The 27749-nt window shown below is 46.3% G+C and overlaps 1 protein-coding gene across 6 annotated transcripts in view; it reads left to right on the forward strand.

Annotated features, from left to right (window-relative positions):
• The window catches only part of DIXDC1 (DIX domain containing 1), a 70735-nt gene that overhangs the window by 34230 nt on the left and 8756 nt on the right, over positions 1-27749 (forward strand). For 4 of the 6 annotated variants that reach the window (XM_043500972.1, XM_038380963.2, XM_038380962.2 and 1 more), the window contains 13 exons: positions 419-668; positions 2220-2327; positions 14669-14781; positions 17498-17646; positions 21101-21190; positions 21287-21340; positions 22362-22412; positions 23879-23983; positions 24652-24705; positions 25263-25355; positions 25446-25517; positions 26105-26191; positions 26390-26551. In XM_043500972.1, coding sequence (XP_043356907.1) covers positions 419-668; positions 2220-2327; positions 14669-14781; positions 17498-17646; positions 21101-21190; positions 21287-21340; positions 22362-22412; positions 23879-23983; positions 24652-24705; positions 25263-25355; positions 25446-25517; positions 26105-26191; positions 26390-26551 — 1388 coding nt within the window. Of the gene's footprint in view, positions 1-418; positions 669-2219; positions 2332-10885; positions 11520-14668; positions 14782-17497; positions 17647-21100; positions 21191-21286; positions 21341-22361; positions 22413-23878; positions 23984-24651; positions 24706-25262; positions 25356-25445; positions 25518-26104; positions 26192-26389; positions 26552-27749 lie in introns of those variants that run through there. The other 2 variants (XM_038380964.2, XM_038380965.2) reach the window with 2 other exon arrangements.

Genomic DNA, 27749 nt, shown 5'->3' on the forward strand with positions numbered 1-27749 from the left:
GGCAGTGACTGATTTTACTTCAGGCTGCTTCATACAAAACAAATTCTGAGGAGCACTGGAATGATAACTCAGTCCTAATTACAGGTTTCAGAGTAGCGGCCGTGTTAGTCTGTATCCGCAAAAAGAAAAGGAACACTTGTGTCACCTTAGAGACTAACAAATATATTTGAGCATAAGCTTTCATGAGTTACTGCTCACTTCATCAGATGCATTCCGATGAAGTGAGCTGTAGCTCACGAAAGCTTATGCTCAAATAAATTTGTTAGTCTCTAAGGTGCCACAAGTACTCCTTTTCAGTCCTAATTGTTCAGTCCCTTTCTTTTGGAATGCTCCTGTTGAGTTTAATTACATTCACACATGTTGGTCAGACAAGAACCTGCTGAGCCCCATTGCCCTGAGGTTTGATTGCATTTTGCAGATATCGTTGATGGGAACCTGAAATCCATCATGAGGCTGATCCTTGCCTTAGCTGCTCATTTTAAACCTGGCTCGGGTAGAACAGCCATTCAAAGCTCAGCCAGCACAGTGAGGAAGAGCCTTTCGGCAACATCAGCCAGTCACAGGCCTCATTCAGCGACCGCAGTGGCCCAGGGTGCCATGGCTGCTCTGGCAGATGTTCGTCAGGATGTCTCACGCTCAGGACGTGATGTTTTCCGGCATAGACAGAGGTACTGGGTACTCCTATCTAGTCTCATTGGAATGAGTATGAATCTTGGTGCTAAGTCTTAGTCCTCAGGGGCAGGTAAAGGGGACATCTCCCTACAGGACACATAAAGAGCTGTCTGCCTCTCTATTATGAATTCATACACTGCTTGTTGACCTGAACCCAGGCACCTTTTGCTGTAATCTTATTGGAGCTCACAAACAATCTATGGTAGGACTGCATTAGCACCTGGATGGGATATCTTTATGGCTATGTCTTCATTGACAAAAAGGTGTGTTTTTACTATGGGATAACTAACGTGCGTGTAAAAACAGTGGAGGTAAGGCACTGTAGTTTTACCATAATATAGCATATGCATAGCATAGTAAGGTAAGCCACGTGAGGCCAGCCACGGACAGGTGGTACAGTGCTGACCTCGCCTAGCCACCTTGCAGTAAACACGACAGCGCCTTGCCTTCACCTATGATTGTACAGCACGATAACTAGCACACATTTATTATCTCACTTTAAAAGAAAAGAAAACAAAACACCTCTGTGTCAGTGAAGACAAAGGACATGGCTACGCTGGAAACTTCAAAGCACTCATGGGAGTGCTCCCTCGGCAGGGCTTTGAAGTGCGAGCGTGGTCATGTGCGAGCGCTGGGAGAAAGCTCTCCCAGTGCTCCTGGTAATCCACCTCCATGAGGGGATTAGCTCCGAGCACTGGGAGTGCAGCTCACATTAGTGCTTTGAAGCGCTCTGACTTGCTGCACTCAGTGGGGTGATTTTTCACACCCCTGAGCCAGCAAGTTAGAGCGCTATAAAATGTAAGTGTAGCTAAGCCCAAAGCCTAAGAGCTCTACTGCATCTTTCCCTTTGCATCAGTACTGAGCACAATGCTGCTGCATGGCAAAAGGAGGTGCTGTGGCTTCTGGAGGTGCTGTCTTTCAAGTGAGACATAAAACTAAGGCGCTGACCGTTTGTAGAATTTAGAGATTCTGGGTGCACTGTTGTCCAGTTCCGTTATGCCTCCCTACATTCCTGTTGCTGTCTCACGTTATGCCAAGCAGTGGAAATTGTTGTAGTGTTGCTGAGTGCTGTTTATCAGCTGCTGTGTCCTACAGTGCTATAGGATTTGGCTTTTTATTATTCTTCTAAGGGACTTGGGCAAGTGTTCCTCTTTAGGCTGGCCAACCCTTGTAGTACTAGCAGAAGCTAGCCTTTTTCCTCACTCCCTTCTTCCCTTCCTCTCCAAAGCTCTGCTGCTAGTCATAGGAGTTTGGAAGCATTTAAGTGGTAACACACTGTTCCCCTCCCTTGCCATATCACAGGTAGATGGGAAAGGGTTTTCTGTCTCATACTTTCTAGAGCAGAAATTAGATTTTCTCATTCATAAGAGGCCCGTAGGATTGCTGCCTTCTCCTCCGTCCCTTTATTTCATCAGCCCCCGTTCTGCCCTTCCTGCCCCCCAAGAATGTATATCATTAGGTTCAGACAATAAATTTAAAAAAAAATCACAAGGATTTCTGCCCCTGCTCTTTGAGGCTGTTATTCATTATGCCATTTTTATCTTCAGAAACAGCAGCATAGATGAAGAGATTGAAAATCCCTACTGGAGTGTCCGAGAACTGGTGCAGCAGTATGAGGGACAGCAGAGTGTGCCCTCAGAGTCTTGCTCCTCCAGGTAACAGATATACCCACTGCAGAGATGTGGCCCCTCACAGCCTGGCAAAGTCTGTCTCCTGCCCACCTGACATCTGGCCTCCTCTCAGCCCCCTGCCTACCCTGTAGATGTGCTCCCCTCAAAGCCCAGTCTCTGACTAGTTTTAGGAATAAGGAAAATTTCATGCACTGAGCTTTCCCAGTTGAGCTGGAACATGAAACACCAGCTATCGGTGAGTGACATTTCATTGACTCCCTTGATTTTGCAGACTTTCCCACGGATAAGATTTGTCTCATCCATGAGACAGTGTGGCGAGGTGGTGTGAGCACAAGGCTAGGAGGTGGGAACTCCTGAACTGTAATTCTGGCTCTCCCCCTAATCCTGGCTCTGTGACCTCCCCCAGTGAGAACAGAGGAAATAGGAGTAGGAAACATCAAACCAGATGGTTTGCTGGGAAATTGAGAGAAGCTGAGAGGATGAATCACAATGGTTCCTTCGGGGCTTGGAATCTATGACTCTATGAATGAGACTGAGGTTATCGCTACAATACAGTTTACATTGGAGTTATGATGCTTAGGGTTTGAATAAGTCACCCCCCAAGCGAAGTAAATTATGTCAACCCAAGCGCCGACATAGACCGCGCTATATCGATGGGAGAGCTTCTGCCAACATAGCTACCACTTCTCGCGGAGGATGGAGTAATTAAGTTGACGGGAGAGCTTGCTCCCCTCGGCATAGAGTGTCTGCACTAGCAGTGCTACAGCAGTGCAGCTGCGCTGCTGTAAGCTCTGTAGTGAAGCCATTGCTTGAGAGTAGTGGAGGAGCAGAATGATCCCAAGGCTGAAGAGAGGGGAACTCTGCTCCAGTAAATGACCAAGGAGCCATCTAGTCCTGTGAGGGAAGGAGGGGACACAGCAACCAGTGCAAGAGGAATGGATATTCTACAAGCTGATACCATCTATTCCTGGGGGAATTCTGCACCACTGTGTGTGCACAGAATTCGCATCCCCCTCAGATTTCTTTGCTTCCCTGCAGAAAAGTGACTTTCTGAAAGGAAAGCAAAGGGAAGCTGCAAGAGCGGGCATGCACCCCTCCCTAGCAGCGCAGGTACATTGTTTCAGGCACCCGGAGCAGTCAGCAGAGAGGTAAATCACCACTGGGCTGGGGATATCCCAGTTGGTGGCTCCTACCCTCTTCCAGGATCAGCTGCTAGTCCTGGCTGAAATGGAGGCGGAAAAGGATGGGGTTTCCTCTTCCCCTGGAAGGAGTGGCTGGGGCTGTGTCAGACCCGCAGAAACCTCCACCAGCTGCAGGAAGCTCAGCATCCTCCTCTGTTTCCTGCCTCTATCACTCCTCAGCCGTGGCAGGAGGGGTCACTGTACAAGGAGCTGCTCCCCTATCAGCCCAGTTCCCATGCATCCAGACTTCCCATATCCGGCCTCCCTCACCAAACCTCACCCCGTACACCCAGAACTCCCTTCCATACCTGAACCCCATCCCCCTGAACCTCAACCCCTGAATCTGGAGCCCCCCTGCAACCAAACCCCCTGCCTCCAGACCCCCACATCTGCACCCAAACAACCCCCCACTGAACTCCCTGCACTAAACTCCCCACCCTGATGAGCCCCACCCTTCTGTGCCCCCCTGAGCCCCCACATCCAGACCCCCACCCCACTGATCCCCAACTAAGTGCACCCAGACCGCCCTGAAGCCACACTCCCCCAGCACTCAGACCCCCTGGCTGAGCCCCAACCACCTTCACCTGGAAGCCTCTAGTTCCTGCCTGGTTGAGCCTACCTACCCCACACCAGGTCCATCTGACATAGAGGGGCAGGGCCTCAGGGTATTTCTGGGGCAGGCTCAGCCCTTGTGCTGTGTCAGGGTTGAGTGCAGCCTCACCATTGAGTCCATGTCCCAGGGGAGGGGAGGGGCCAGGCCTCAGGGTGATCTGCCACCTTCATGCAGCCAGTGGCCTGTGCTCCCACTGCCATGCTGCAGCCTCCGCATTTATTTATTGACAAATAAAACTTGCAGAATTTTGTAGAATTTTAAAATATTATGTGCAGAATTTTTTATTTTTGGCGTAGAATTCCCTCAGGAGTAATTTATGTAAGAGACATGAAGGAGAAATGAGCTGAGACTTCCAAACCAAGCAAGCCTGATGCCCTGCACTCAGACCTCAGGGCCGGGGAAGTGGGGATTTCAGCAGCAGACTCAGTTTCAGGAATGTGTTATTTTGTGATTCAGACCCAGAGTCTCTGAAGTGGGTGCCGCAGCTGTTCCCACTGCTGTTGTGCCCTCATCCATCACCTTTAACTGCTTTTAGCTTTATAGTTATTTCATTATCCAGCCATCCCCCAACTCCCCTGGACCTTCATGTTCAATCAAGTTCAATGTTTAACTGATTTCTGAAAAGTCCCCTGTATCCTGCTGTAGAGCATTAAAGTCAGCGTTTACCCCCATCTACACGTGGAAGTTTTTGCCATTGAAAGTGAGACTTGGATCTTGAGAAATACACTCTCCCTGCTATACCTGCAGCTTTGGCTGGGGACTCACTAGATCTCAGGAGCTAAGCAAAGTTGAGCTGAGGCAACACTTTACTGAGAGGTCTCTAAGGAAAGGGGTTTTGTAGGAAGTGGTATTGGTTAGAACTACAACATGTTTTACCTGGGGCTGAACACACATGAAGGCTGAAGTGGGTGCCACTCACAGAAGTGAGCCTCAGCAGCAAGTGCTGGGAGTAACACATCCCTTTGGTTCTTCACATGCTCCACTGACTCTCAGTTGCTCCAGAGCAGATGTCAAAGTCCTAGTCCTAGTCTATGGAGCCCTTAATAGAATGGGACCTGGCTGTGTCAGAGACCCTCTCATCCATAAGCCAGGACCTTCTATGGCAGCTACACTGCACAAAGATTAGGTAGCCAACGAGGAGCTGGGGGCAGAACCTTGCCACTGGTAGGAGAGATCTGACCAAGTCTGGCTGTGTTTAAGTCAGAATATAGGGATATACATTTTGGACAGAGCCTTTCCCCACTAACAAGGCTTGAAAGTAAAGAAATACCTCTTTGAACATGTAAATTCCCTCTTCTCCCCCTAAACTTGAGTCTCTGAATGGGGTGGAGGAGGGGACTGCAAGGAACTTGTTTAGCTCCCAGCTTCACAGCTGTCTGGCCCCAGTGCAAGTCAGGGATGCACACGGGCAGCCCTGACTTTTACCACTGATGTAAGGTGAGTCAGTGACCTTGTGCCAGTGGAGGATTGGGCATCATGGAGCTCCCCTCCATTACATCCCCTTCTTTCCTGTCCTGTCTATGCCTCGCCCTTGAACACATAGAACAAGTTCTATTTCTGGCACTGCTGGAGGATACGCTTTATGTTGGGGTTTGGGGGATGGCTGACACAAGAGGTGATGGATTTTCTTCTGCCAGATCTCCACCAGCAGAGAGTATCCCTGATACAGGGAGATTTCTTCACTGGACTTCTCTGGCCACTTTAAAGCTTTTTTGCACCTCCATAGCACAAAGTGGCCTACCTTCCTCGCACAAAGTGGCCTTAACATGCCTGAAAATCCAGCCCCTTGGAACCCAGGTGAAGAGTGAGAGGAAACACAATGGTTCTGGACCTGTTTGCTTCTTCAGAATTTTGATGGTTAGATGCCCATGTGACATGTGGCGTCTAAATATCTAATATAGATCAGTTTTGTATGGGGTGGTTTTTCTCTGGTCAATACTGACTCACTTCCCCAGTGCGGTGGTAGAGGATACTGTGCTGCTGGAGGTCCTACTTATTAGATGAGAAATAAAACCATGGTCCTCACCACATGTGCTCATTAAAGATTTCACAATATTTTTCACAAGAGTTGAAGTGTGTTTATCTCTTCTATGCGAGACAGATACCAGTTTAGGTAAATACATTCTCTCTGCAGTTTGAATTGGCAACAGTCTTTTTCACATCATGTCCTATTGTGTAGCATTGTTGTGCACTGCTAAATAGCTGTGAAATGCCCCACAGTGGCTGCATTTCCATGAGGAGTGAAGTAATACCTGTATGTGTACTTTGCAAAGTGCTTTGGGTTTTTTCACAGTGCAAGGAGTTCACCAAGTGTAAGATGATATTTATTATTATTGCTGACAGAAAGTGATGTCACTGAGTAGCTTGTATATTATATAAAACCAGCAAATATTTTCCTGAACAATCTCTATGATCATAAGAGGGAATTTTACAGAACTGAAGATAAAACCATAAAATTAATTATGCTGCTTTTGAACTAAAATCATTACTTTGTTAATAAAATGTTTGTTTGGAACTTTTGAAATTATGTTAGAGTAGAATAACAGGGGGTGCTGTGGATCAGTACTGAGGTGCATCAGCTGATCTACTTGGGGTCCTGTGGCTGGAATAGCAGGTGGTGCTGTGCATCTGGTTTGGGGTGTGACTGATCTGTTTGGAGGGGCCAGGGCTGGAATGGCAGAGGGTGCTGTGAATCAGGTTTGGGGTGCATTGGCTGATCTTTTTCAGGGGCAGAGCTGGAATGGCAGGGGGTGCTGTGGATCAGGTTTGGGGTGCATTGGCTGATCTTTTTCGGGGGCAGAGCTGGAATGGCAGGGGGTGCTGTAGATCAGGTTTGGGGTGCATTGGCTGATGGGGGGCAAGGCTGGAATGGTAGAGTGTATATCAGATCAGCATTGAGGGCACTGGCACAGTCTGTAACTCTGAAAGTAAGACTCTTCACATTGGTTACTGTCTTTAATAATCACTTTTATCTGGTTGAGTTAAAGATCTCTAAACTTCCCAGCGCTCTTTTGGGTTCTGTTTTCTCTGCCTTGCTCCCTCCTTGCTGTGCAGTTGGATCAGTGGCAGAGGGAGCCCAAAGATTTTACATGTTACCTGGTGTGTATATTTCCTAGAGTTCTACTAATCCTGCACTACTGGGAGGCAGACAGAGTTACTGACAGCTCCACAGGAAATGATCAGAGATTGTATCAAGCTGGAGCTAAAATGCTTTTTAATTGAAGCTGGGAATGTGCTCTGATGTGTAATTAGATTTCAGTCATAACGTCTTGAGAATGGAATATTCTTTGTCTGTTACTGTGGATTTGTTCCCTGGCTTTGTACATTCAAAGACGTTGGACAGAGACTGTGCTATGTGCATCAGCAGTGAGAAACAAGAGACAGGCTGAGAGGGAGTTAGGGGGCAGGGTTCTGTCATGTTGTCAAAGGACAAAACCACATAGCTTTTGAGGGCTGCAAAGGAGAGCAAACATGGAAATGCTATTGAGTTTTGCATGCAAGGGCCCCCTGGGGAACAGATCCAGGCTGCCAGGCTGAGGGCTGTTTTGTGTACCCTCCAGCAGTGCCAGAAATAGAACTTGTTCTATGTGTTCAAGAGGAGGGGAGCAGGTTATGGCTATTGTAGAAAAGGGCATCTGATGCTGCTAGCCAAAGGCACAGTGATTGCAGACACAGAGGTTGGCTGTTTAATTGCAACAGTAACTGCCAAGTGAGGAAGGATTTATTCCTATCAAGCCCCATCAGAAGTCGGGAGGATGTAGTTCCTGTGATAAGACACCAGGCAGAGGCTGGTGCCTTAGGAGAGAAAAATTGACAGTAGCCAAACTCTGTATGTTTCATTTAGAATTGCAGATCTATGAGAAAAGGGTGTTAGATAATAGGCATGGTGCAGACTTAGCTGTGTGTGAACATTCAGTAGGAAGTTTCATGTTGGCCTGGTATTGTTGCTGGTTTATGAATCACCTCAAGAGATATTAGTATTCTGTTACTGGACCTTGGGGCCCTACTGTGATGAGTCTTGACTCTTATGACCCAGTTCTGCCTTTTCTGATTCTCTCAGGTCCTGCATCCCACCTGAGGCATCCCCTGTTCTTCTCCTTCACCCAGTAAGCTACCACCATGAGGGACTGTGTGTGTCCATAAAGGATTTTGCATTGCTTAATTTACATGAGGGTTTCCAGGGGCCAACACGTATGCCCTAGAACCCAGCGGGGCTGTTTGGTTTAAAAAAAAAAAAAAAAAGAGATGGAATATAGAACCTGTCAAACTTGTTAGCAATTAATCCCCACATTGAGGAACCCACAACGAGGAGCAAGGGATGTACTTGTTACCCCTACCCCTTGGCCATCCTCCCATATACATCTTCCCCCTTGGCCCCTCCTCCCAATTCACCCTCCTGCTCCTTATGGTCACTTAAGATGATACCCTTCCTCACAACTCTGTGAATAGTCTTGTTAACTTCAGTAGGACTTCACATGGAGTAAGGTGCTACTCAGTGTGAATCTGCCATGTGGCCTATAGTCAGGATTCCATTTTGTTGAGAATAAGCTCTGCCTGCATTCATTCCCGAGCAAATTTGTGTATAGGCAGTATTGTCTAGAGCATGGAGACTGGTTGTCAGGATTCCTGGGTTCTCTTTTGGGTCTGGAAGGGTATGTGGTCAACTAGTTAAATCAGGGGCTGAGCCTCATGAGATCAGAGTTCTTTTTCTGCCTGTGACACTGACTCACTGTGTGACCTTGGGCAACTCATGTCCCCTCTTCGTGTCCATTTCCCCATCTCTAAACAAGAGAATGATTCTGACTTGCATCACAAGGGGTGTGTGGCTGAACTCATCCATGTTTGTAAAGCACTTTGAGATCCTCAAGGGGAAGGTGTTAGAGACAGGCAGAGCATTATTGTTGTTATCAGTCTGTCTTCCTTGTACTCATTCTGACACTGAATGTCACCCCATCTCATCTTATTGCTCTGTGACATGCTGCATATTTATACCCTGGGGCTCTTCATTGTCAGTCTCTTTAGTTTTAAAATAAATTATTTTGAAAAATGTGAGCAGTCTCAGAAGAAGCAAGGAGAAGCCTGCATCCCTGACTGCAGCTGACATCTCCTGGGATGTGGTGGCACCAGTCTCCTGGATGGAAACTCCAGAGGAAAATAAGATGCTTGCTTTCTCTTCCCTATTTATAGAAGGGAATAAGCCAGTTGGAGCATGGGATCCCCAGAGTTGCCTGGCAAGAGAAAACTACATTTCTTATTAGCGAACTGACTATATTTTTGTAATCACATTACCCCCTCCCATCCCATTGCACAGTTCCAGTGCAGTGTCCCAGCCTAATATCAGCACATTTCTGGATTTCATAGAATCATAGACTTTAAGGTCACAAGGGACCATTATGATCATCTAGTCTGACTTCCTGCACAATGCTGGCCACGGAATCTCACCCACCAACTCCTGTAACAAACCCCTAACTTATGTCTGAGCTATTGAAGTCCTCAAATCGTGGTTTAAAGACTTCAAGGTGCAGAGAATCTTCCAGCAAGTGACCCATGCCCCATGCTGCAGAGGAAGGTGTAAACCACCCAGGGCCTCTGCCAATCTGCCCTGGGGGAAAATTCCTTCCCAACACAAATATGGCGATCAGCTAAACCCTGAGCATGTGGCAAGACTCACCAGCCAGACACCCAGGAAAGAATTCTCTGTAGTAACTCAGATCTCACTCCATCTAATATCCTATCACAGGCCATTGGGCATATCTACCGCTAGTAGTCGAAGATCAATTAATTGCCAAAATTAGGCTATCCCATCATATCATCTCCTCCATAAACTTATCAAGTTTTGTCTTGAAGTCAGATATATCGTTTGCCCCCACTGCTCCCCTTGGGAAGGCTGTTCCAGAACTTCACTCCTCTGGTGGTTAGAAACCTTCGTCTAATTTCAAGTCTAAACTTCCTGATAGCCAGTTTATATCCATTTGTTCTTGTGTCCACATTGGTACTGAGCTTAAATAATTCTTCTCCCTCCATGGTATTTATCCCTCTGATATATTTATAGATAGCAATCATATCTCCTCTCAGCCTTCTCTTGGTTAGGCTAAACAAGCCAAGCTCATTGAGTCTCATTTCATAAGACAGGTTTTCCATTCCTTGGATCATCCTAGTAGCCCTTCTCTGTACCTATTCCAGTTTGAATTCATCCTTCTTAAACATGGGAGACCAGAACTGCACACAATATTCCAGATGAGGTCTCACCAGTGCCTTGTATAACGTACTAACACCTCCTTATCTCTACTGGAAATACCTCGCCTGATGCGTCCCAAGACCACATTAGCTTTTTTGACGGCCATATCACATTGGCGGCTCATAGTCATCCCCTGATCGACCAGTACTCCGAGGTCTTTCTCCTCCTCTGTTACTTCCAAGTAATGCATTCCCAGTTTATAACAGAAATTCTTGTTATTAATCCCTAAATGCATGACCTTGCGCTTTTCACTTATAATTTCATCCTATTACTATTACTCCAGTTTACAAGGTCATCCAGATCTTCCTGTATGATATCCTGGTCCTTCTCTGTATTAGCAATAGCTCCCAGCTTCGTGTCATCCGCAAACTTTATTAGCGCTTTTATTTCCTATGGGGCACGCACATGTTCTTGATATCAGAATTTCCAGGAAGGAATGTTCGGATAAGAAGAGACAACAGAAATTATTCATGGGAAACTTGCCAAAAGCCTTCCCTTCCCTTTCCCTTCCACCGACCTTCCCTCCCACAGACCTTCCCTCCCCCACCCTGAGCTAGACATCTTCTCAGAGAATAGACTCTGCCTTGCACAGTGTGACAGCCAGAGGGAGAGGAAGCTGGAGATAGCGAGGAAGGAAGCTATTCATAGGACTGGGAAACGCTGCACACTGCTTAGAGGCTGGTGGAGCAAAGAACCTACTCTTAACAGAGCACTTTTCCCTCACTGAATCCTGGGTCTCTGCAGCAGGAGCTGTATAGCTGAAGTAGGCACAATGGGATGAGAAGCGCAACTTGCAATCCAGACCGAGATTCTCGTGATGAAAACAACCAGGGCATACGGTGCACCAAAATGCAGCAGCAGAATCAAAACCTGGACTGCAGAATACTCTGACTTTGTAATCAAAGCCGTGTCTGTGTGGGCTGCCGATTTATCACTAAACATCTCCTTGCAAAGACCCTGAACCTTTTTGCTGTGAGTCTCTTGGCTTACGCGAGGGAGTCCGACCGGCAAATATTTCTTCGTTAGTTTGACAGGAATTGGCATCCCCGGCACCGAATTCCAAGCCTGTGAATGGACAAGGCATGTCTGCAGCCAGGACCTGCGGATTCCTGAGGCTCCACAGGAAACCGACTCTGTGAGGCGAAAGGTTGAAGTGGGATCATGGGAGGGAAGCAGGTCAAATGGTGAGCGATTGTTGTCATTGTCATTTGGAACAGCAGGGTCGGGGTGTTTATTAAAATCTCCAGGGAATTCAGGCTTGTTACTGAAACTGTTTCCCTAAGCCCTGATTGCATGCAAGACCCCAAAGCATTGACAATCCAGGGATTCAACTAGGCAAGGATTTTAGCTAAGAAACCAAGCAATGCTAGAAGGAATAATGCAGAGTGTTTTCCTGTGACATAAATCCTGCCTCAGTTGATTTCATTTCCCAGCACTCATTTCTGCGTGCTTCAGTGATGAATAGTTATGTATCCTTTTAAATAAGAAATCAAATTTGAATGCGTCTTTGGATACCTCTCACTCGAATAATTTTGGGAATCAATATGAAAAACCATGGGAATTTGGCCAGCTTTAACCAGTTGGCAGAATGATAAATAAGGGTGACCTTTGGCCTGTGCTGCTGCTTCAGGAGCAATCCGCGTGCGTGTAAATGTGTTCCTGCCCAAATGGCCATGGTTCTCTCATGTGCAGGGAAACTGCCTGGAGATGGAGCTGTGTCTGTCAGAAAACCTAAAGGATTATATTAAAATCCTGTTGTAGATGTGATGTGAAATATCTGATCCTGTCTCAGTTGCGTTCACCCCCAAATCTATCACAAAACATTCACTTTGGGCAGGGGATCTAGTTCTGAAAAGAGCGGATTGGGGAGAAATGTTACTTCCCTGTGCTGTGTCCTGCTCATGGCCACATGGCCCACATGTCCCATATCCTGCATCTCCCGAGAGCACCCTCTGCCACATGTGCCTTTTCCCTTCTGGTCCTCTAGATTGATCTTTCCCCTGTATGCCTAGATAGCCTTCTTCTCATGCACCAAATGTTGATTTTGGTTTTTTGGGCTGCTTCCTAGTGATTTTACTGATTGTGGGGAGACAAACCACAAATACACCTCTCAATGATCATATAGGGCTGATGGCTCCCCAGGGGTCTGAGGTGAACATGCGCAGAGGGAACTTTAGTGACTGCACCTTAAAGGAAGGCAAATCCCATGCAATATTCCTGGGCATATTAGGTCAGTCAGTCTGTCTCTGTGATTTTCTGTGTATCTGCACTGATTTAAAGTTTGATCATTTGTCTTTAATAATCGATTATTTCCTCAGAACACAAACAACCCATTCCTTGGCCTCTGGGCAATGATTTCAGTTTTAAACATCATCTGTTAGGGAACGCTGCATTGGGATTCACTTTCTTTAAGGTAAATCTTTGGGCACACCCAACAACCTTTAGCAAACCTGCATATTGTGGGTATGTCTATACTGCAAAGAAAAACCTGCACTGCCTAGTCTCAGAGCTGGGTCAATTCATCTGGGCTTGCAGGGCTCAGGCTGTGGGGCTAAAAATAGCACTGGACCCTGGACTCTGAAACCTGGTGAGGGTCTTGGAGTCAAGGCTCCAGCCCGAGCGGGAATGTCTACACTGCAATTTTTAGCCCTGCAGCCTGAACCCCGTGAGCCTGAGTCAATTAACCTGGGCTCTGAGGGTACAGCTCCACTGTGATAAAAGGCTGTAGCACAGAGCCATGGTTGGCCCACGTCAGCTGACTCGGGTTCACGGGGCTTTGGCTGCAGAGCTATAAAATTACAGTGTAGATATTGGGGCTTGGGCTGGAACTCTGGCTCTGGGAACCCAGGAATGGGGAGGCTCCCATAGCATGGGCTCCAGCCCAAGCCTGACTGTCTACACTGCAGTTTTATAACCCTGCAGCCCAAATGCCACAAGCTTGAGCAGCTGACTTGGGCCAGCTGCAGGTCTTTTATTGCAGTATGACTATACCCGAGACTGTGGGCTGTGTGTGTTTCTTTGCAGTGTAGTCATACACTGTGTGAGCAACAGGGTCTGAACAAACACTGCTGCTGCTTTTTGTATCTAGTCCAGAATGGTTACTCTCTCTTCTCTGCATCCGATGAAGTGAGCTGTAGCTCACGAAAGCTTATGCTCAAATAAATTTGTTAGTCTCTAAGGTGCCACAAGTACTCCTTTTCTTTTTGCGAATACAGACTAACACGGCTGTTACTCTGAAACCTGTCTTCTCTTAGTGACTCACACTCATTTGTTCTTTTACTGCAGTGAAAGCTGACTTAGTTGAATCATTTAAAACTAGATTAGTCAAAGGCCTGGAAAATAGACTAGGAACAGTCTCTTGTGGGTGGCTCCTGGGAGTGGACTAGATGGGAGCTGCTAACAGGTCATTTCCTCTCTAATTTCTAAAATTCTCTGATATTATTAGAGAGATATGTATGTTCCTGAGCTGGGGGAGCTATATCAGAAGTGCTGGGAAGATTGGGAAGGCAAGCTATAGAAGTGCATTTTATTTCTCTAAATCTATTCTGTTATTTTCACTGTGTTTTCTTTTTATTCTCTCTGGCTTTTGTGTCTGTCTTGAGGAGAATGAAACATTAACTCCTCCTTGCACTTGCAAGGATTAGTGCCTGGAGACTTTGGGGGCACATTAAATGGATCACTGAGCTTTGAATGCCTTTGCTGTTGTCCCGGTGATGGATTTGGGAAGAATGTCTGAAAGAGCTTGAGAGTCTGCACCTCACAACCTGCTGAGATAATTGTAGAAATACATAGCTCTTTCTTATTTAAAGCTAGATCATGTGTTGGTGTCTCTGTGTTCTTGAGGCTCCTTAGCATGGGAATTCTAGGTTAGTTCCCCATACTGTAATTGTCCCTTTAAATACAGGTGAGAAACCAAGAGAGCTGGGATACTGTGAATGACTTTTGGTAGCAGTTTGCAACTGTAGGCCAAGCCTTGCAATACATTATGTTGTAAGCAGAACTGCAATCTGTAGGATAGTCTAGAATTAGCTCCTTGACTTTGGGATCTGTGTTAATCCTGAGGTAGTTGTCTCTCCTATTTACATCTTCTTAAGCTACAGGAAAAGTGAAAAGACTAATTACTGCTGCAGCACTTCAGTCAGCTACTGGCCTGAAAAGTTACAGGCACTGTCTGGCCTGCTAATTAATTCGTTGGCATGTGGGCAGTGCTCAGTGTAACCAGACTTCTTGCATATTCGCTTTTTATTTTAGACAGAGATGAAGTTGCTCTTTTCCCCCGGCTGTGTTTGCAGCTCACACTGGAAATAATTGTATCTCCTTTTCTCCTCTGCAGTCTCACATCACCCAGTCCCATTCACAGCACAAAGAGCGACTCCATTGCAACCCAGTCGGAGGAGAAGGCAGGCTTTGTGATTATCCGAGCTGAAGAAACAGAAACCAAAACAGGTAGAGCACCGATGATGTATTTAACCTTTCCCACTACGAGGACTTCCCACGTGAGAGCTATGGCAGAGACTTGCTGGATGGATTCCCAGAGACCGTATGAGTGTAGAATTTTGTGAGCTGGTACATCAGTTCGTACAAAATTAAATCCCCAAACTCACTGTTTAGTAGTGCTAAGGTTATGCCATTGTTTGGCAAAGTCCAGGAGACTCACTAGCATGCTTTGAAAATGAAAAGCCTTAGAGAATGGATGGAGTTCAGTGTCATTTATTAGTTACAGTACAGAGTGGAAGCTTTGTCCTTACTTCAAGCTGTTGTGAAGGAAAGTCCAATCCCACAGAAAGATTTAATCTGTTTGAACTTTGAGGCTGGAGCTGAGCCTGTGTAATGGGGTTCTGGATTTATGCTACAGGTGCACAAAACCACCTGACTAACTTGTAGTGGCACTTTGCAAGGCTGGGGATTGTCCTACGATTATTGCCTGGTTTTATTGGCACATCATTGACTTTTTACTAGGTTACCCTCCCACCGATGAACCTGATTTTTGTTTCATTTCAAGTGAGCAAAAGGAATTCGCCAAAATGTCCTGCTGCTGGGTTAGTTTCTGTTTAAAATCTATTAACAGTCCACAGAGTGCAAAGGAAAGGTGTTTGATGAAGTTTCTGACATCATTTTCCTCTCAGGAACGTAGTGTAGAAACAGTGCTTTCAGATCAGCTTCCATCCCCTGGCTGAATGACAGGGAATCGCTCTAGGAATTGCTTTGTCACCCCAGTCAATAAAGCCCCCTCTTTACTATTCTTTAGTCTACAATATTTGATTGTAAAATATTTTTGAGGTTGAAATATTTGGTGGGCTGTAATATTTCACTGGTGTTTTCAACATCAACATGCCCATCTACCCTTTGCACAGGGGAATATCTTTTTCACTTGGCTAGAGACTGTAGCTGCCTACAACGATCAGTCACATCTCTGGTTAATTGGGTGTTGTGCCCCACTAGGATGTTTATCCCCAAGTTTAGCATCACACCTTGGGTACAATGTCTAAATCCCTGCAGTCTCCAGAGCTGTGGCATTAGCCAGCACAGACCATCTTGTCTTATGGAGATGACAAAAGGTTTCAGGGTTTATAAAATATTTTAATGTTCTTCTCTTTAAAAAAGATCCCATTGATCTCTTGATCTAAAATCAAGGCCAGTGATGAGCAAAAGTGATGATACTGAATATAAATGCAAAAAGTAAGAAAAGTAAGGACAGGCATTTTGGGATCAGGCTTTGATTCAGATGTTTATTAATCTGTAAAACATGGGCTAATAGCTTTCTGAAATTTGCTTTTAATTCTTGCTCAGATATTTTTGAGGACATGTAGCAGGAGACTAGTGCCTAGGTACCACAGCAATGAAAGGTATGAGTAGATAGATAAGGCAGGAATAATGAACTGACTCATTACAAATGTCTCTGTAGGAAAAGGTTTCACACAGCAAATTACTATGGACCCAATTGTGCCAACCTTATGCAGAATAGGAACTGGCTCCCCAAGTAGCTCCATTAATTTCATGGAGTAAATTACTATTCAGCATGAGTAAGTCTGACAGAACCAGGCCTTGAATAAATTGGTAAACAGGGTTCTGCCTGGAAAACCTTGGCTTATTCAGGAATGGGACATAGAAGCTCACAGTGAATGTGTCTTGCGTGCATTTCACTCCCCGAGCACAGCAACTGGAGCGAGACATTCATTCAGTTAAAAGTGGCAAAGAGTCCTGTGGCACCTTGTAGACTAACAGACGTATTGGATCATAAGCTTTCGTGGGTGAATACCCACTTCGTCAGATGCATGCATCTGATGAAGTGGGTATTCACCCACAAAAGCTTATGCTCCGAAGTGGGCATTCACCCACTAAAACTTATGCTCCAATACATCTATTAGTCTACAAAGTGCCACAGGACTCTTTGCTGCTTTTGCAGATCCAGACTAACCCGGCTACTCCTCTGATTCAGTTAAAAGTGGCACACTCTTCCTGCCAGCGCCTATAATGCTTCAGTATGTGGAGCAAAACCTGCCAGGGATTCAAGAATTTTGGCTTTGCCCAACAGGGTTTTCACCCATGGCTTAGCAACCAGTTGCGGAGTATCTTAATAGCAAGAGATACCGAAACAATGGAAAATATTGATTACAAGTGTTTAGGGCCTGATGTAAAGCTCATTAAAGTCAGTGTAGTCTTTGCATTGACTTTAGTAGGTTTTAGATCAGTCCATTAGTGCTTATTGGAGTAGCCAGGGAGGGAGTGCTTCCTGCAACATTGAGAGATCCCTCCTTCCCATTCCACTTCATCCTTTCCTTTAGCTCCAACAGTGAGATATGAACACCCTCACCCCCACACACTGAATCCTCCTCTCCAACTTGCCTAGAACTCTCTAACACCAGGAGACCTTGTACATCAGTGCTAATGAAAATGAAGGATTCAGGTCACCTTTCGCTCACAAGTATGCACACACAGGGAAGGTAATGTTTCTTTTGCAGGATGAATGAAGCATAAATCCCCAAATTGGGGGAAGATGGCTCACCCTAACTGTTACCTTGACATCAGCTGGAAGAGATTCCAATTCCTGCCACTGAGAACCAAGTGCAGAGAGCTGGAGACCTCTGTATGCTGTGCCTCGCTTTCCAGAACTCCTCTGTTGTTGTTCATCTGTATTTCATGTAGCTTTTTCCTCTTGCAGAAGAGACAGACTCTCCATTTCTCCCAGAGTGGCAGGCCGGGAGCCCTGGTACATACCTAGAGACCTCCTGGGAGGATCAGCTGCTGGAACAACAAGACCATTTAGAAAAGGAAATGGAGGAAGCAAAGAAGATGATTTCAGGCCTGCAGGTATTCACTTTGCTTTTCAGCCAGCATTCTGTTATCTTCCCTTCATACTCTTTTTTTCCCCTTGAGCTCTAGCTAAGAGAGAGACTACTCTTGTGGCCTGTGACTCAGGAAATCTGGGTTCAGTTCCAGGCTCTGCCACAGACTCCTTGGATAACCTTGGGCAAATTACTTAATCCCTCAATGTGGTCATCTGTTGTATAATAATCCTTCCCTACCTTATGGGGTGTTGTAAGGATATTATGCTGATGGGGGTAGGGAGGTACCTTGATAGACAACAGAAAGGACTCATTACAGCATTTAAGATGTTGCTCCTTAAACCTGATGCTAATCATGCTGGACTCTTGCAGTCTCCACTTCCTGCCCCAGCCCTAGTGTGGATTTTCTTTTTCTTATCTTCACTGGCTTGTGCTTTGTTGCAGTCCATCTTTCCCTCTTTTCAGGGCTTTTGAATGAGGTGATAGGAAGCAAAGAATGGCCTTACCAAGTTTCCCAGGCTGTCTCTTCTGTGAGGAAGATGTGACGAGAGGCTGGTATGAGGGGTGGAAGAGGCTGAGGCAGTACATGGACGTGTGTGTGTTGCTGGTGCAAGGATGCAGGCTTTATTCATTTCCAGTGCATGCCCTTATAGGGGCTGACTGTGCATACAGTAATGAAGAGACTTCAGCCTAATGAGCTCCATCATTGGTTACAGTAATGGTGACTGGGATAGAGGGACTGGGAAAGCACAGAGGATACATTTTGAGCACCCTCCTTCAGGGAGTGCTGAAAAGTCTGGGCTTAATAACTGATCATCTCCCTTGTCAATGTCTTTTGGTTACAGTCCAGTATTTCATTGGATTAATTAGGTGGGTGCCCTATACCCTGATTACATGGTAACACTTGAATATGCTGTCACCATGAAAAACATGTATGTTACTGTCCAAAGTAGCAAGATGCAACAGCTTTTTCCCATGTGCTGGGACTCCCATTCTTTGCCAAGATGCTTGGCAGCCCATGGTTTTTGTTAGCAGCCAAGGCGAATAAAACAGGCTTTGTGTGATTTGTGATTGGAAGTAATGCAAAGAGACAAGGAATGTAGGAAAATCGGTAGAGATTCATAGAACTGATCAAGAGACATAAAGAATCAGATCTGTCTCCTTTTAGTAAGAGTGGTTGGGCTGTAAAATTTGGCACTTTCCCTAATGACCATTTGAATCAGTTTTCTCTGTCGGACCTTTTTCTAGCTGCCCTGATCTAGTCCTTCCCTGACCAAATGACCCTTGCCTTTGTGTGACTCTGCTCAGCAAGCAGACTCCCTGCTCCATATGGCAAAGACCCTGAACTCTCCCAGGAATACCTCTTTCTGTTTGTGCTGGGAACCGCACTTATTTTGAATTGTAAATATTTATGTATAAGTAAACAAAGCCTGCATTGTGTGAGCAGCACACAGGCGTGCTCCCAGCTGACAATGGGCAAGGGACACAAAAGATTCCAAAAGAAAATAGATGGTGCAATCCACTTGCATAATGCACCCTCTGGGAGCAGAGGAAGGCAGCACTGGGGAGACTGGCATTGCCCCCCCAAACACACCTCGGAAGCAAGGGAAGGCAGCTGGCATTGCTGCCCCCCTCACTCCTCAGAAGCAGGAGGAGGCAGCTGACACAGTTGTCCAAGAAATTGGATTTGATTAATTGATTTTTCCTTCTTGCTCAATATTTAAAAGCCTCTGGACCACAAGGGTTTGATTGAAATTCTGAGGCCCTGTTCAGCTTTCAATGTTCCTGTGACTCCTGCCTAGATGTCCTGCTGAGCAAACTTTGGGACTGCACTCAGATAAGCATTTCTCCAGGAGGATTTGCATTAAATGAATACAAATTGCTGTCTATTTGGCATTCAGCAAGGTTTGCATCTCTCCGGTGAGAAAATCCGACTCGACCCTTCAGCCTTGGCATTTCTGGGTTCAAGATGGAACATCCCTGCAAATGAGATTTTTAATTGACAGCAATGAGATTGGAGTAGAACTCAAATAGAAAACTATCTGAAAGGAAGGGATGCCACTGTCCTAGCATCCTCTGTGCTAACTCTCATCAGCCTCCCAGTTCTGCCTTGTATTGCTACCCTATCTACCTCTATGTTACTCTCCAGCATAAACTAATTGGCTCCTGAAAGCTAGAAGCGGGAAAGACTAGGCGTAGATCTCCAGCTGGTGTAAATCAGGGTAGTGAGCTATGCTTACTTACATCTGCTGACTATCTGGCCACATTAGGTCCCCCCAACAGCACTTCTTATACCCACAAGCAAGTGCAGAATTGTTTCCTCTTCTTCATGGCGCTGTCCAGTTTAGTTTTAAAGTTCTTGTGGTCTTCCTTGTTTGCAGACACACAGGTTCGCTTTGGGTGTGCTGAAAGGGTTAATCTTATACTGCTCCTGAATTCCTCCCTGTCTTCTCCACGTGCATTGGCATTGCTTAAGATGCTTCAGATTTTCCTTCTGTCTCTGTGACGAAGGGTCTCCTCTCACCTTACAGCTTGGGCCACAGTTCTGCAGAACTCTCTCCATCTCGCCCTGAGTGGTGCAGAATGCTAGGCTGCTCCTAAATATCCTGCTTCTGAGTCCCAGCAGTAAATGTGTGGCCCAGGTCAATCTACACTAGGACAGTGATCTGTTGCTGGCAGTGGTCCCTCAAGTCTCTGTAGTGCTTTCTGAAAGGGTATTGAAAACAGAGGTGTCACAGTTACCCTCACATTTAAAGTGCTTTCAATACCAGCTCGGGGGGATCTGCTGCTGAATGCCATTGTCAGCCATGGTTCCATTTCCTAGTGTGGACAGAGACTACTGAGCAGGTTTTAGGAGTGGGAAATATTCCTAACACACACATCCAGGCTTTGCTGTACTTGTTCAATCCAGAGGTGCCCTCCTTTCAATATCTTTGAAATTAGAATGTCCATTGACTGAAAGACTAGCTTGTTTTTTAAATTAAATTTTTATTGATGCCCTGGATATGTTCCAAACTAGTCTGAAAAAAACCCCTCTTGCTGAAAATCTCTGCCTGGCTTTCAGCTGCTTTCCTTCAGTTTTCCTATATGCTGTCTGTCTGTAAAGGGTGATTTTATGCAGCTCAGATTAAAACCCAGGGCAGACATTGCTCATAAAAAGGGCTGAGTTGATACCTTAGTTTGGTGCAGAATTTTCCTTCACCTTGACGGGAGTTGCGTACGCCTGACACCAACAGACTTCTCTGCTGGGGATCCTTTCATGGGGACATTCTGATGTCTGTTTGTTTCAAAACAAGCCCCCTTTTCTGTGCAGTAAGATGTCAGCAGAAATGATAGAGAGAATTGTTTAGAGGTTGTTTGGGTCTATATTGCTGTGAAATGCTCCTGGCTAAAGCTGTGGAGATGGGATTGAATTTCTCCTTATGGCTTTCCAAGAAATCACCTGATTGGGGATTCTTTTTGCCTTTCTTGTTGCCCAGGCATTGCTGCTCAATGGGTCATTACCTGAGGACGAGCAGGAGGGATCATTTGTCCTTTGTGAACATGGAGCCTGTCCAGAAGAGCAGCTGGTGAGCATGTTCTTTTCCCTTAAGATCTAGTTTTAGTTAACTTTGTGCACTGTTCAGCCAGAGGATGGGTAATAACTGCAGTGCATTTGCATTCAGGTCATAATCCGAAGTCGTCTGGACCAGAGCATGGATGAAAATCAGGACCTAAAGGTTAGAAGAGGACAGATAACGACAAAGAATCGTTATTGGGATTGGGGTCTTGGGGACTCCTTCTCTTTGTGCACTAATATAGCTCTCTAATTTAAGCAGAGGGAGGGAATGTTGTTGCACACAGATGACTGGGAGTCAGAAGCTCTACTGCTATCATGCAATGTGAACTTGGTTAAGTCACTTCCCTATGCCTCAAGTTTCCTAATTTTTAAAATGGATTAATAATTGCCTCCCAAAGGGCTGTGAGAATGAGTAAACTGAATTTGGAAAGTGCTTTGAGATTCTCACATGGGAGGTGCTTTATGAGTGTTGTTATTATTACGCATGCATGAGTAGTTTCATGATCATTTGTGTTGTAAGCTAGTGTAGGGTAGAATCTGGGGAAATGCCCCCTTTTCATCCAGTTTGCCTCTAAATAATGCTGTCAATGCTGCTCTCCTTTAAAACAAAACACCAAACAATTATTTGAATTAAGTCCAGCCCTGAATAGACTTCTCTGCACGTTCTCGAAGCTGGAGCCTTTCTCGAGAGATGCATATCGTGCTGCATTTAGAAACCTTTATCCAGGACAATTGTTAAATTTCTAGCCATGTCTGGGTGTAAACAAGCTTTCATGTAGAAGATAAAAGCAGCTTAGAAAAACCCTCCTATCAAGCCTGTCTCTCTTGTGCTCTGCGCTGAAGTTGGCAGTGGCCCAGCACTAACGTGGGAAGTAAAGTGCTCTGTATTGCTCCAAAGGTGTAGATTTGAGGGATTTGCAATCTTTATCTCTGCAATTTAATATAGAGTTCAGGAAAGCTATGACTGCTCCGAAGGTGTTTTATGGAGAAAGACTGATTTCTATTGCTGGGTTTGTAAACTCTTTAAAACGAGTCCTGGTCTGACATGGTTTTTGGTTTGTGGGCGGAGATGGGGTTTGTTTTATTCCAGAGGGTCTCCAGAGACCAGGTGTTGGGAAGGATGGGGATATTTCTGGGATGACATGAAACTACCATTTAAACAAATTGTGTTGGATTTACAGAAGGAGTTACTGAAATACAAACAAGAAGCACGAAACCTACAAGGAATAAAGGTGAGAAGAGAGAGAATTAATTAAATAGTTAACAGTAACCATTGGGAGCCTATCAGAGTGGTCAGGGCGACATGATACCTCTCAGCTTACTCCGAGGAATAGAATATGGCCTGTTAGAGCAGGGAAGTGGCAGTCAGGGCTCATAGCTTTATAGATTCCAAGGCCAGAAGGGACCACTGGTAAGGGGAGACAAGCCCAAAATTTGTCTAACTTCAGTTTCAATCCATTGGACTGTGGTATACCTTTCTCTGCTAGATTAAAGATCACATTATTAAATATTTGTTCCCCATATAGGTCTTTATAGACTGTAATCAGCTCACCCCTTAACTTTCTCTTTATTAAACTAAATAGATTGAGTTCCTTCAATCTATCACTATAAGGTATGTTTTCTAATCCTTAATTGTTCTTGTGGCTCTTCTCCTGGGTTCTGTTCCTTGCACTGGGAAGTGAATATGATCAGAGCAGGGAACTGGGAGTTAGGACAGCTGGGTTCTATTCCTGACTCTTTCACTGTCTTTGCGATCTTAGCCAAATCACATTGCTTCTTTGGGCCTCAGTTTCCCAAAGGGATGGGTGGAACAAGGTATGTGTATGGTGGTTCTCATGGCCTGTGAGCCCTGTTATCCTGGGAATAAACACTTTAGTGTGGTGGATTGGTTTATTCCTAGCAGCAGAGAGGGAACCATGGCATGTGCAGATGCCCTCCTTAGCTAGGGCAGTTGTTTGGCTGTTTGTGTTCCTGTTTGCCCAGCACCTCCCTCTGGAGTACGGGCATTTAACAATCTGCTCCTGAGCTCAAGGTATTTTTAGAGCTGCCTGTCACACTGTGTTATGGAGGAAGCACACTGCTGTCCAAGGTGGAGCTGTTTGCTTCACAGTAATATGAATGGAAAAGTGAAAGGGTGAGCCCTGATTCAGGCATGGATCCTGGCTCCCCAGAGACATGTTCAGAAAGGAGTTGCCCAACACTGCTATGCCTTACTGAAAAGCTTGAATTTTTCACATCTGAGGCCTTGCTCCCTTGACTAATGTTTGCCTGTTTCTCCCTCGTGGGTGGTGCAAGCAATAGACGGGGGACACTGGCTCTGTGCCACCAAAAAGTGCCTCCAAACACACAGCTGCTTCTCCCCAGGCCACTCCATGCCTGAGCAGGAAGTTCAAACAGAAGCACAGAAATTTCTCGGTGATTTTGACAGCTAGCTAAAGGCAGAGAATTCAGCAGCAGGCAGAATCACAGTGTAAGGCCTGAGAGCTTGTTCAGGCAGATGCCTTCACATATCCTGCTGTGGGTTCTGGGGCTCACCCTTATCCATGGGCCACAGTCTGGCACTCTGCATGTCCCTCTATTTCCCCTGGGCTTGTTGCCATTTTCACTGTGTTATCTATCAACTGTAGACCATCAGCTCCTCATGTACTCCATGCACATCAGTGGCACTGTGTTAACAGTAATATGTGTATTTTCCCAGGATGCATTGCAGCAGAGGTTGGCTCAGCAGGACTCTTCAGTTCTTCAGCTAAAGCAGGAGCTGCTGAGAGCAAATATGGACAAGGAGGAATTGCACAACCAGAATGTGAGTGAGTGAGTGAGCAGCACAAATGAGACAGTGTTGCAGGTATTGGGGAGGGTGGCTGGGGATTGCAGGGTCTGAGACTACAGGGCAGAGGGCCCAGCAGTCACAGTGTGGGGCTGGTGGGCACTTTGTGGGTCTGTGAGCCATGGGATAGATGGAGTGGTGATCACAGGGCTATTCAGAGGAAAAAGTGCAGTGGAAGCCCAGTGGCCTATAGTCAGACTCACTGTAATCTCCTGCTCCTCCCTCCACTTATGGGGGTTCCTCTTCTTCTCCCCCATCCTCCAAAGGCCCTCCTCATTGGTTGAAACAGAGGAAAGCTTTGCTTTATATTTTCATTATAACTGGGCTAAAACTGCAATGTTCCCTTCATCTCTGTTCCACATGTTAAAGGCAAGAGACATTTGGCAGATAGAGCATGTGTGTGTGTAGAATCAGCATTGAGGAGGCAGCAGCGGTGAAGGAGGGGCCAGCGCATTTGCCACATCCAGAGGAACAGCTTACTGCCCTGAATCTGTGCATGTAACTTCATTGCTGCTAACCTCAGGCTGTGTTACTGTGTGCACATATGCCCCACAGCAGCCTTTATCACACAAGGGTGAGGAGAGGACTGTGTCAATGGATGCACTGGATCTCCTGAGATACAAACCTCCCTTTTGTTTCTGCAGGTTGATCTGCAGAGGAAGGTTGAAGAGAGGAACAGACTCCTGGGAGAATACAAAGTAAGAGAATCTCCGAGCCCAGCCATATGGAGATTGGGAGAGCCCTGGAAACATTCTTCCTGTAGGGCTCCTGCCCTCTCTGTGCTTCGTGCTCTGTCACCCCCATGGATTGTCACTGTGAATAAATAGCAATAACAAAAGATCTCTGTGATGTCCTTTGGAATATGGCTGCTCAGGTTAAGAAGGACTGTTCCTTACCTTAGAGTGCTTTTCACAGTGGTCATTGGGTTACTTTGGCATCAGCCGTGTGCACTTGAGTGCACAACGCTCACCCACAAACCTACTGCTCATCGCATCTGTGTCATTAAATTATCCTCAGGGCCTTACATGAATCCTGGGCCTATAGATCAATTGTGCTGCTGGCCTCAGTGATGAGCCTGTGGCGTGTCTGTAGCCCAGGGCAGTGGGGGCCTAACTGACCCTTTCAAACAAGGCCTTAAGGTACAATTAGAACATAGGCTGTGCCAGCTTTAACCCTTCCCTGCTCCTGAGGAAGGTGAAGGTGAGCCTTCACCACCTGCTCATACACTGATGCCCCCAATCCCTCTGGGTTGCAGAAGGAGCTGGGCCAGAAGGATCGGCACTTACAGCAGCACCAGGCCAAGCTAGATGAAATGCTCCGTCAGCTCTCCGAGGCCAGCTACCAGCAGGTACAGAGCCCACCAACATGCCCTGCTCTTGAGAAGCTGGTGCCAGCCTAGGCAGCTCAGTTCATACTGACTTGTCTGTTCCCTTTCCAGGCAGATTTGGAGCAGGAGCTGGAGCACAAGGAGGCCCTGCTGGCTCAGTGCATGAAGAGAGAGACAGAAGAGGTGAGTGGGGCATTAGTACTTGGAACACATCAGGCTCTCGGAATGCAGTTCTCTGCCTGACATTATGTAATGTGCAGCTAGAGTCCAGTGCCAAGCTCCCCTGGGTGCCCCCTCTATCCGAGAGAGGCCAGGTTCCATGGAACATCACAGTTGGAGCTTCTGAGAGGGGCTGCTCTCTGCTGCAGGTCAGCTGGGAAAGTTCAGACCTATTCATCTTCCTCCATCAACCTGACAAGGGGTGAAGTCCAGTGGTCTGAGCACAGGATGGGGAAACAGGAATTCCGGGTTCTAATTCCAGCCCTGACACTGACCCCCTCCGTGACCCTGTGGCAAGTCACTGCCCATCTCTGCCTCAGTTTCCCCATCTGCAAAATGAGAATCATTACACTTGCTTAGGTTCCAGCGGTGTGTGGGTTCTTTAGTGAATTTCTATACCTTGCAGAATGCTGCTGGCAATAGGGCTGTATTGTTGGTGCAGTTGCTTTCCCTGCCTTCTCACAAATCTGAAGTTGGCACCTTGGAATCTTCTTCTGGGAAGTTCAGAAACTTGCTGTACCCTCTCTTAAAGTTTCTTCTCCTTGCAACAGGTGATGGGCTACAGCAATCACAGCACTCAGAGCAATGGCTTCCTCCAGACAGCAGGAAAAGGAGCTGCTCCCACAGCCCACAGAGTGGTAGGTACTTGCCGCTGCTTAGCCAGAGCCAGCTCAGGACTCCAGTCTGCATCCTTCCCTCTGCAGCTGCCAGCCTGTAAGGGAAAATGCAGGCCCCTCAGGGTCCCTTGGGCCTGGGAGAAGTGCAGTGCCGGGAGGGAAGTTACACTGAGCCTCTGAATCCCTGCATTGGCTGACTTCTTCTGGTCTCTTGGGCAGACAAACGACCTGCAGTTGGTGCGTGATGCCCTCCGCAGCCTGCGGAACAGTTTCAGCGGCCACGACCCCCAGCACCACACCATTGACAGCCTGGAACAAGGCATCTCCAGCCTGATGGAGAGATTGCACCGCATGGAGACACAGAAGAGGCAAGAGAGAAGGGTAAACATTCCTCACTGGGCTTGGCTTCATACCTCCACCTCCTCTTACTGACCAAAGCTAGCAAGCAGGGAGTGCTCCATCCCCTCACATCTCTCCCTGCAGTGTGCTATCATGTGGTCACTCTGCTCACTGAATCCTAAAGAAGCCTAGATTGTGGCAGATGGAGGGCCCCTAAGGACCCCAGCACAGCCCTGGGGGAACCCAGGGGTGTAACAGATGGTATTTCATTACTGTACCTCACACCTCTGCTCTCACTGTCTCGCACTGGAGGCCTAATGCTAAGATGTGCTTCTTATATCACTGAGAAGCAGTCATCTAATAAATTTGTTAGTCTCTAAGGTGCCACAAGTACTCCTTTTCTTTTTGCGAATACAGACTAACACGGCTGCTACTCTGAAACCTGTCATCTAGTCCAGTGGTTCTCAACCAGGGGTACACATATCCCTGGGGGTACCCAGAGGTCTTCCAGGGGGTGCATCAACTCATCTAGATATTTGCCTAGTTTTACAACAGGCTACATAAAAAGCCCTTGCAAAATCAGTACAAACTAAAATTTCCTACAGACAATGACTTGTTTATACTGCTCTATATACTATACACTGCAATGTAAGTACAATATTTATATTTGAATTGATTTATTTTTAATTGTATAGTAAACATGAGAAAGTAAGCAATTTTTCAGTAGTAGTGTGCTGTGACAATTTTGTAAGCGAGGTGAAACTTGCAGGGTACACAAGACAAATCAGACTCCTCAAAGGGGTACGGTAGTCAGGAAAGGTTGAGAGCTACTGATCTAGTCAAGTAGTTGGAACGGGGGCCTATAAATCAGGACTCTTGGGTTCTGTTCCTGGTTCTGTCACTGACTTGCTGTGTGACCTTAGGTAAGTCACTTCACCTCTTCCCTCCCACTGGGGGCTGTGAGGATTAATTGGTCAACATTTGCAGAGTGTTGTGAAGCTTGTTTGGGCAAAGAGCTGTGACTAAGCCACCACGGGCTGTCATTGCTGCTGCCTGAGCTCTGTTGTACTGCCCATTGGGCCTGACGGTGGTATTTGGAAGCAGACACTTGCTGGCCTTATAACTACACAGGGTTAGTTTGTCTCTGTCTGGGAGCAGAGCCATGTTAGCGTTTTAAATCAGTCAAACCCATCTGTTGTTTCTTCGTTGGGGTCTATTTTATGTCTGTAAAAAGTGTGGC

This window comes from Dermochelys coriacea, chromosome 22 (assembly GCF_009764565.3).
Source record: "Dermochelys coriacea isolate rDerCor1 chromosome 22, rDerCor1.pri.v4, whole genome shotgun sequence".
NCBI classification, from domain to species: domain Eukaryota; kingdom Metazoa; phylum Chordata; order Testudines; family Dermochelyidae; genus Dermochelys; species Dermochelys coriacea.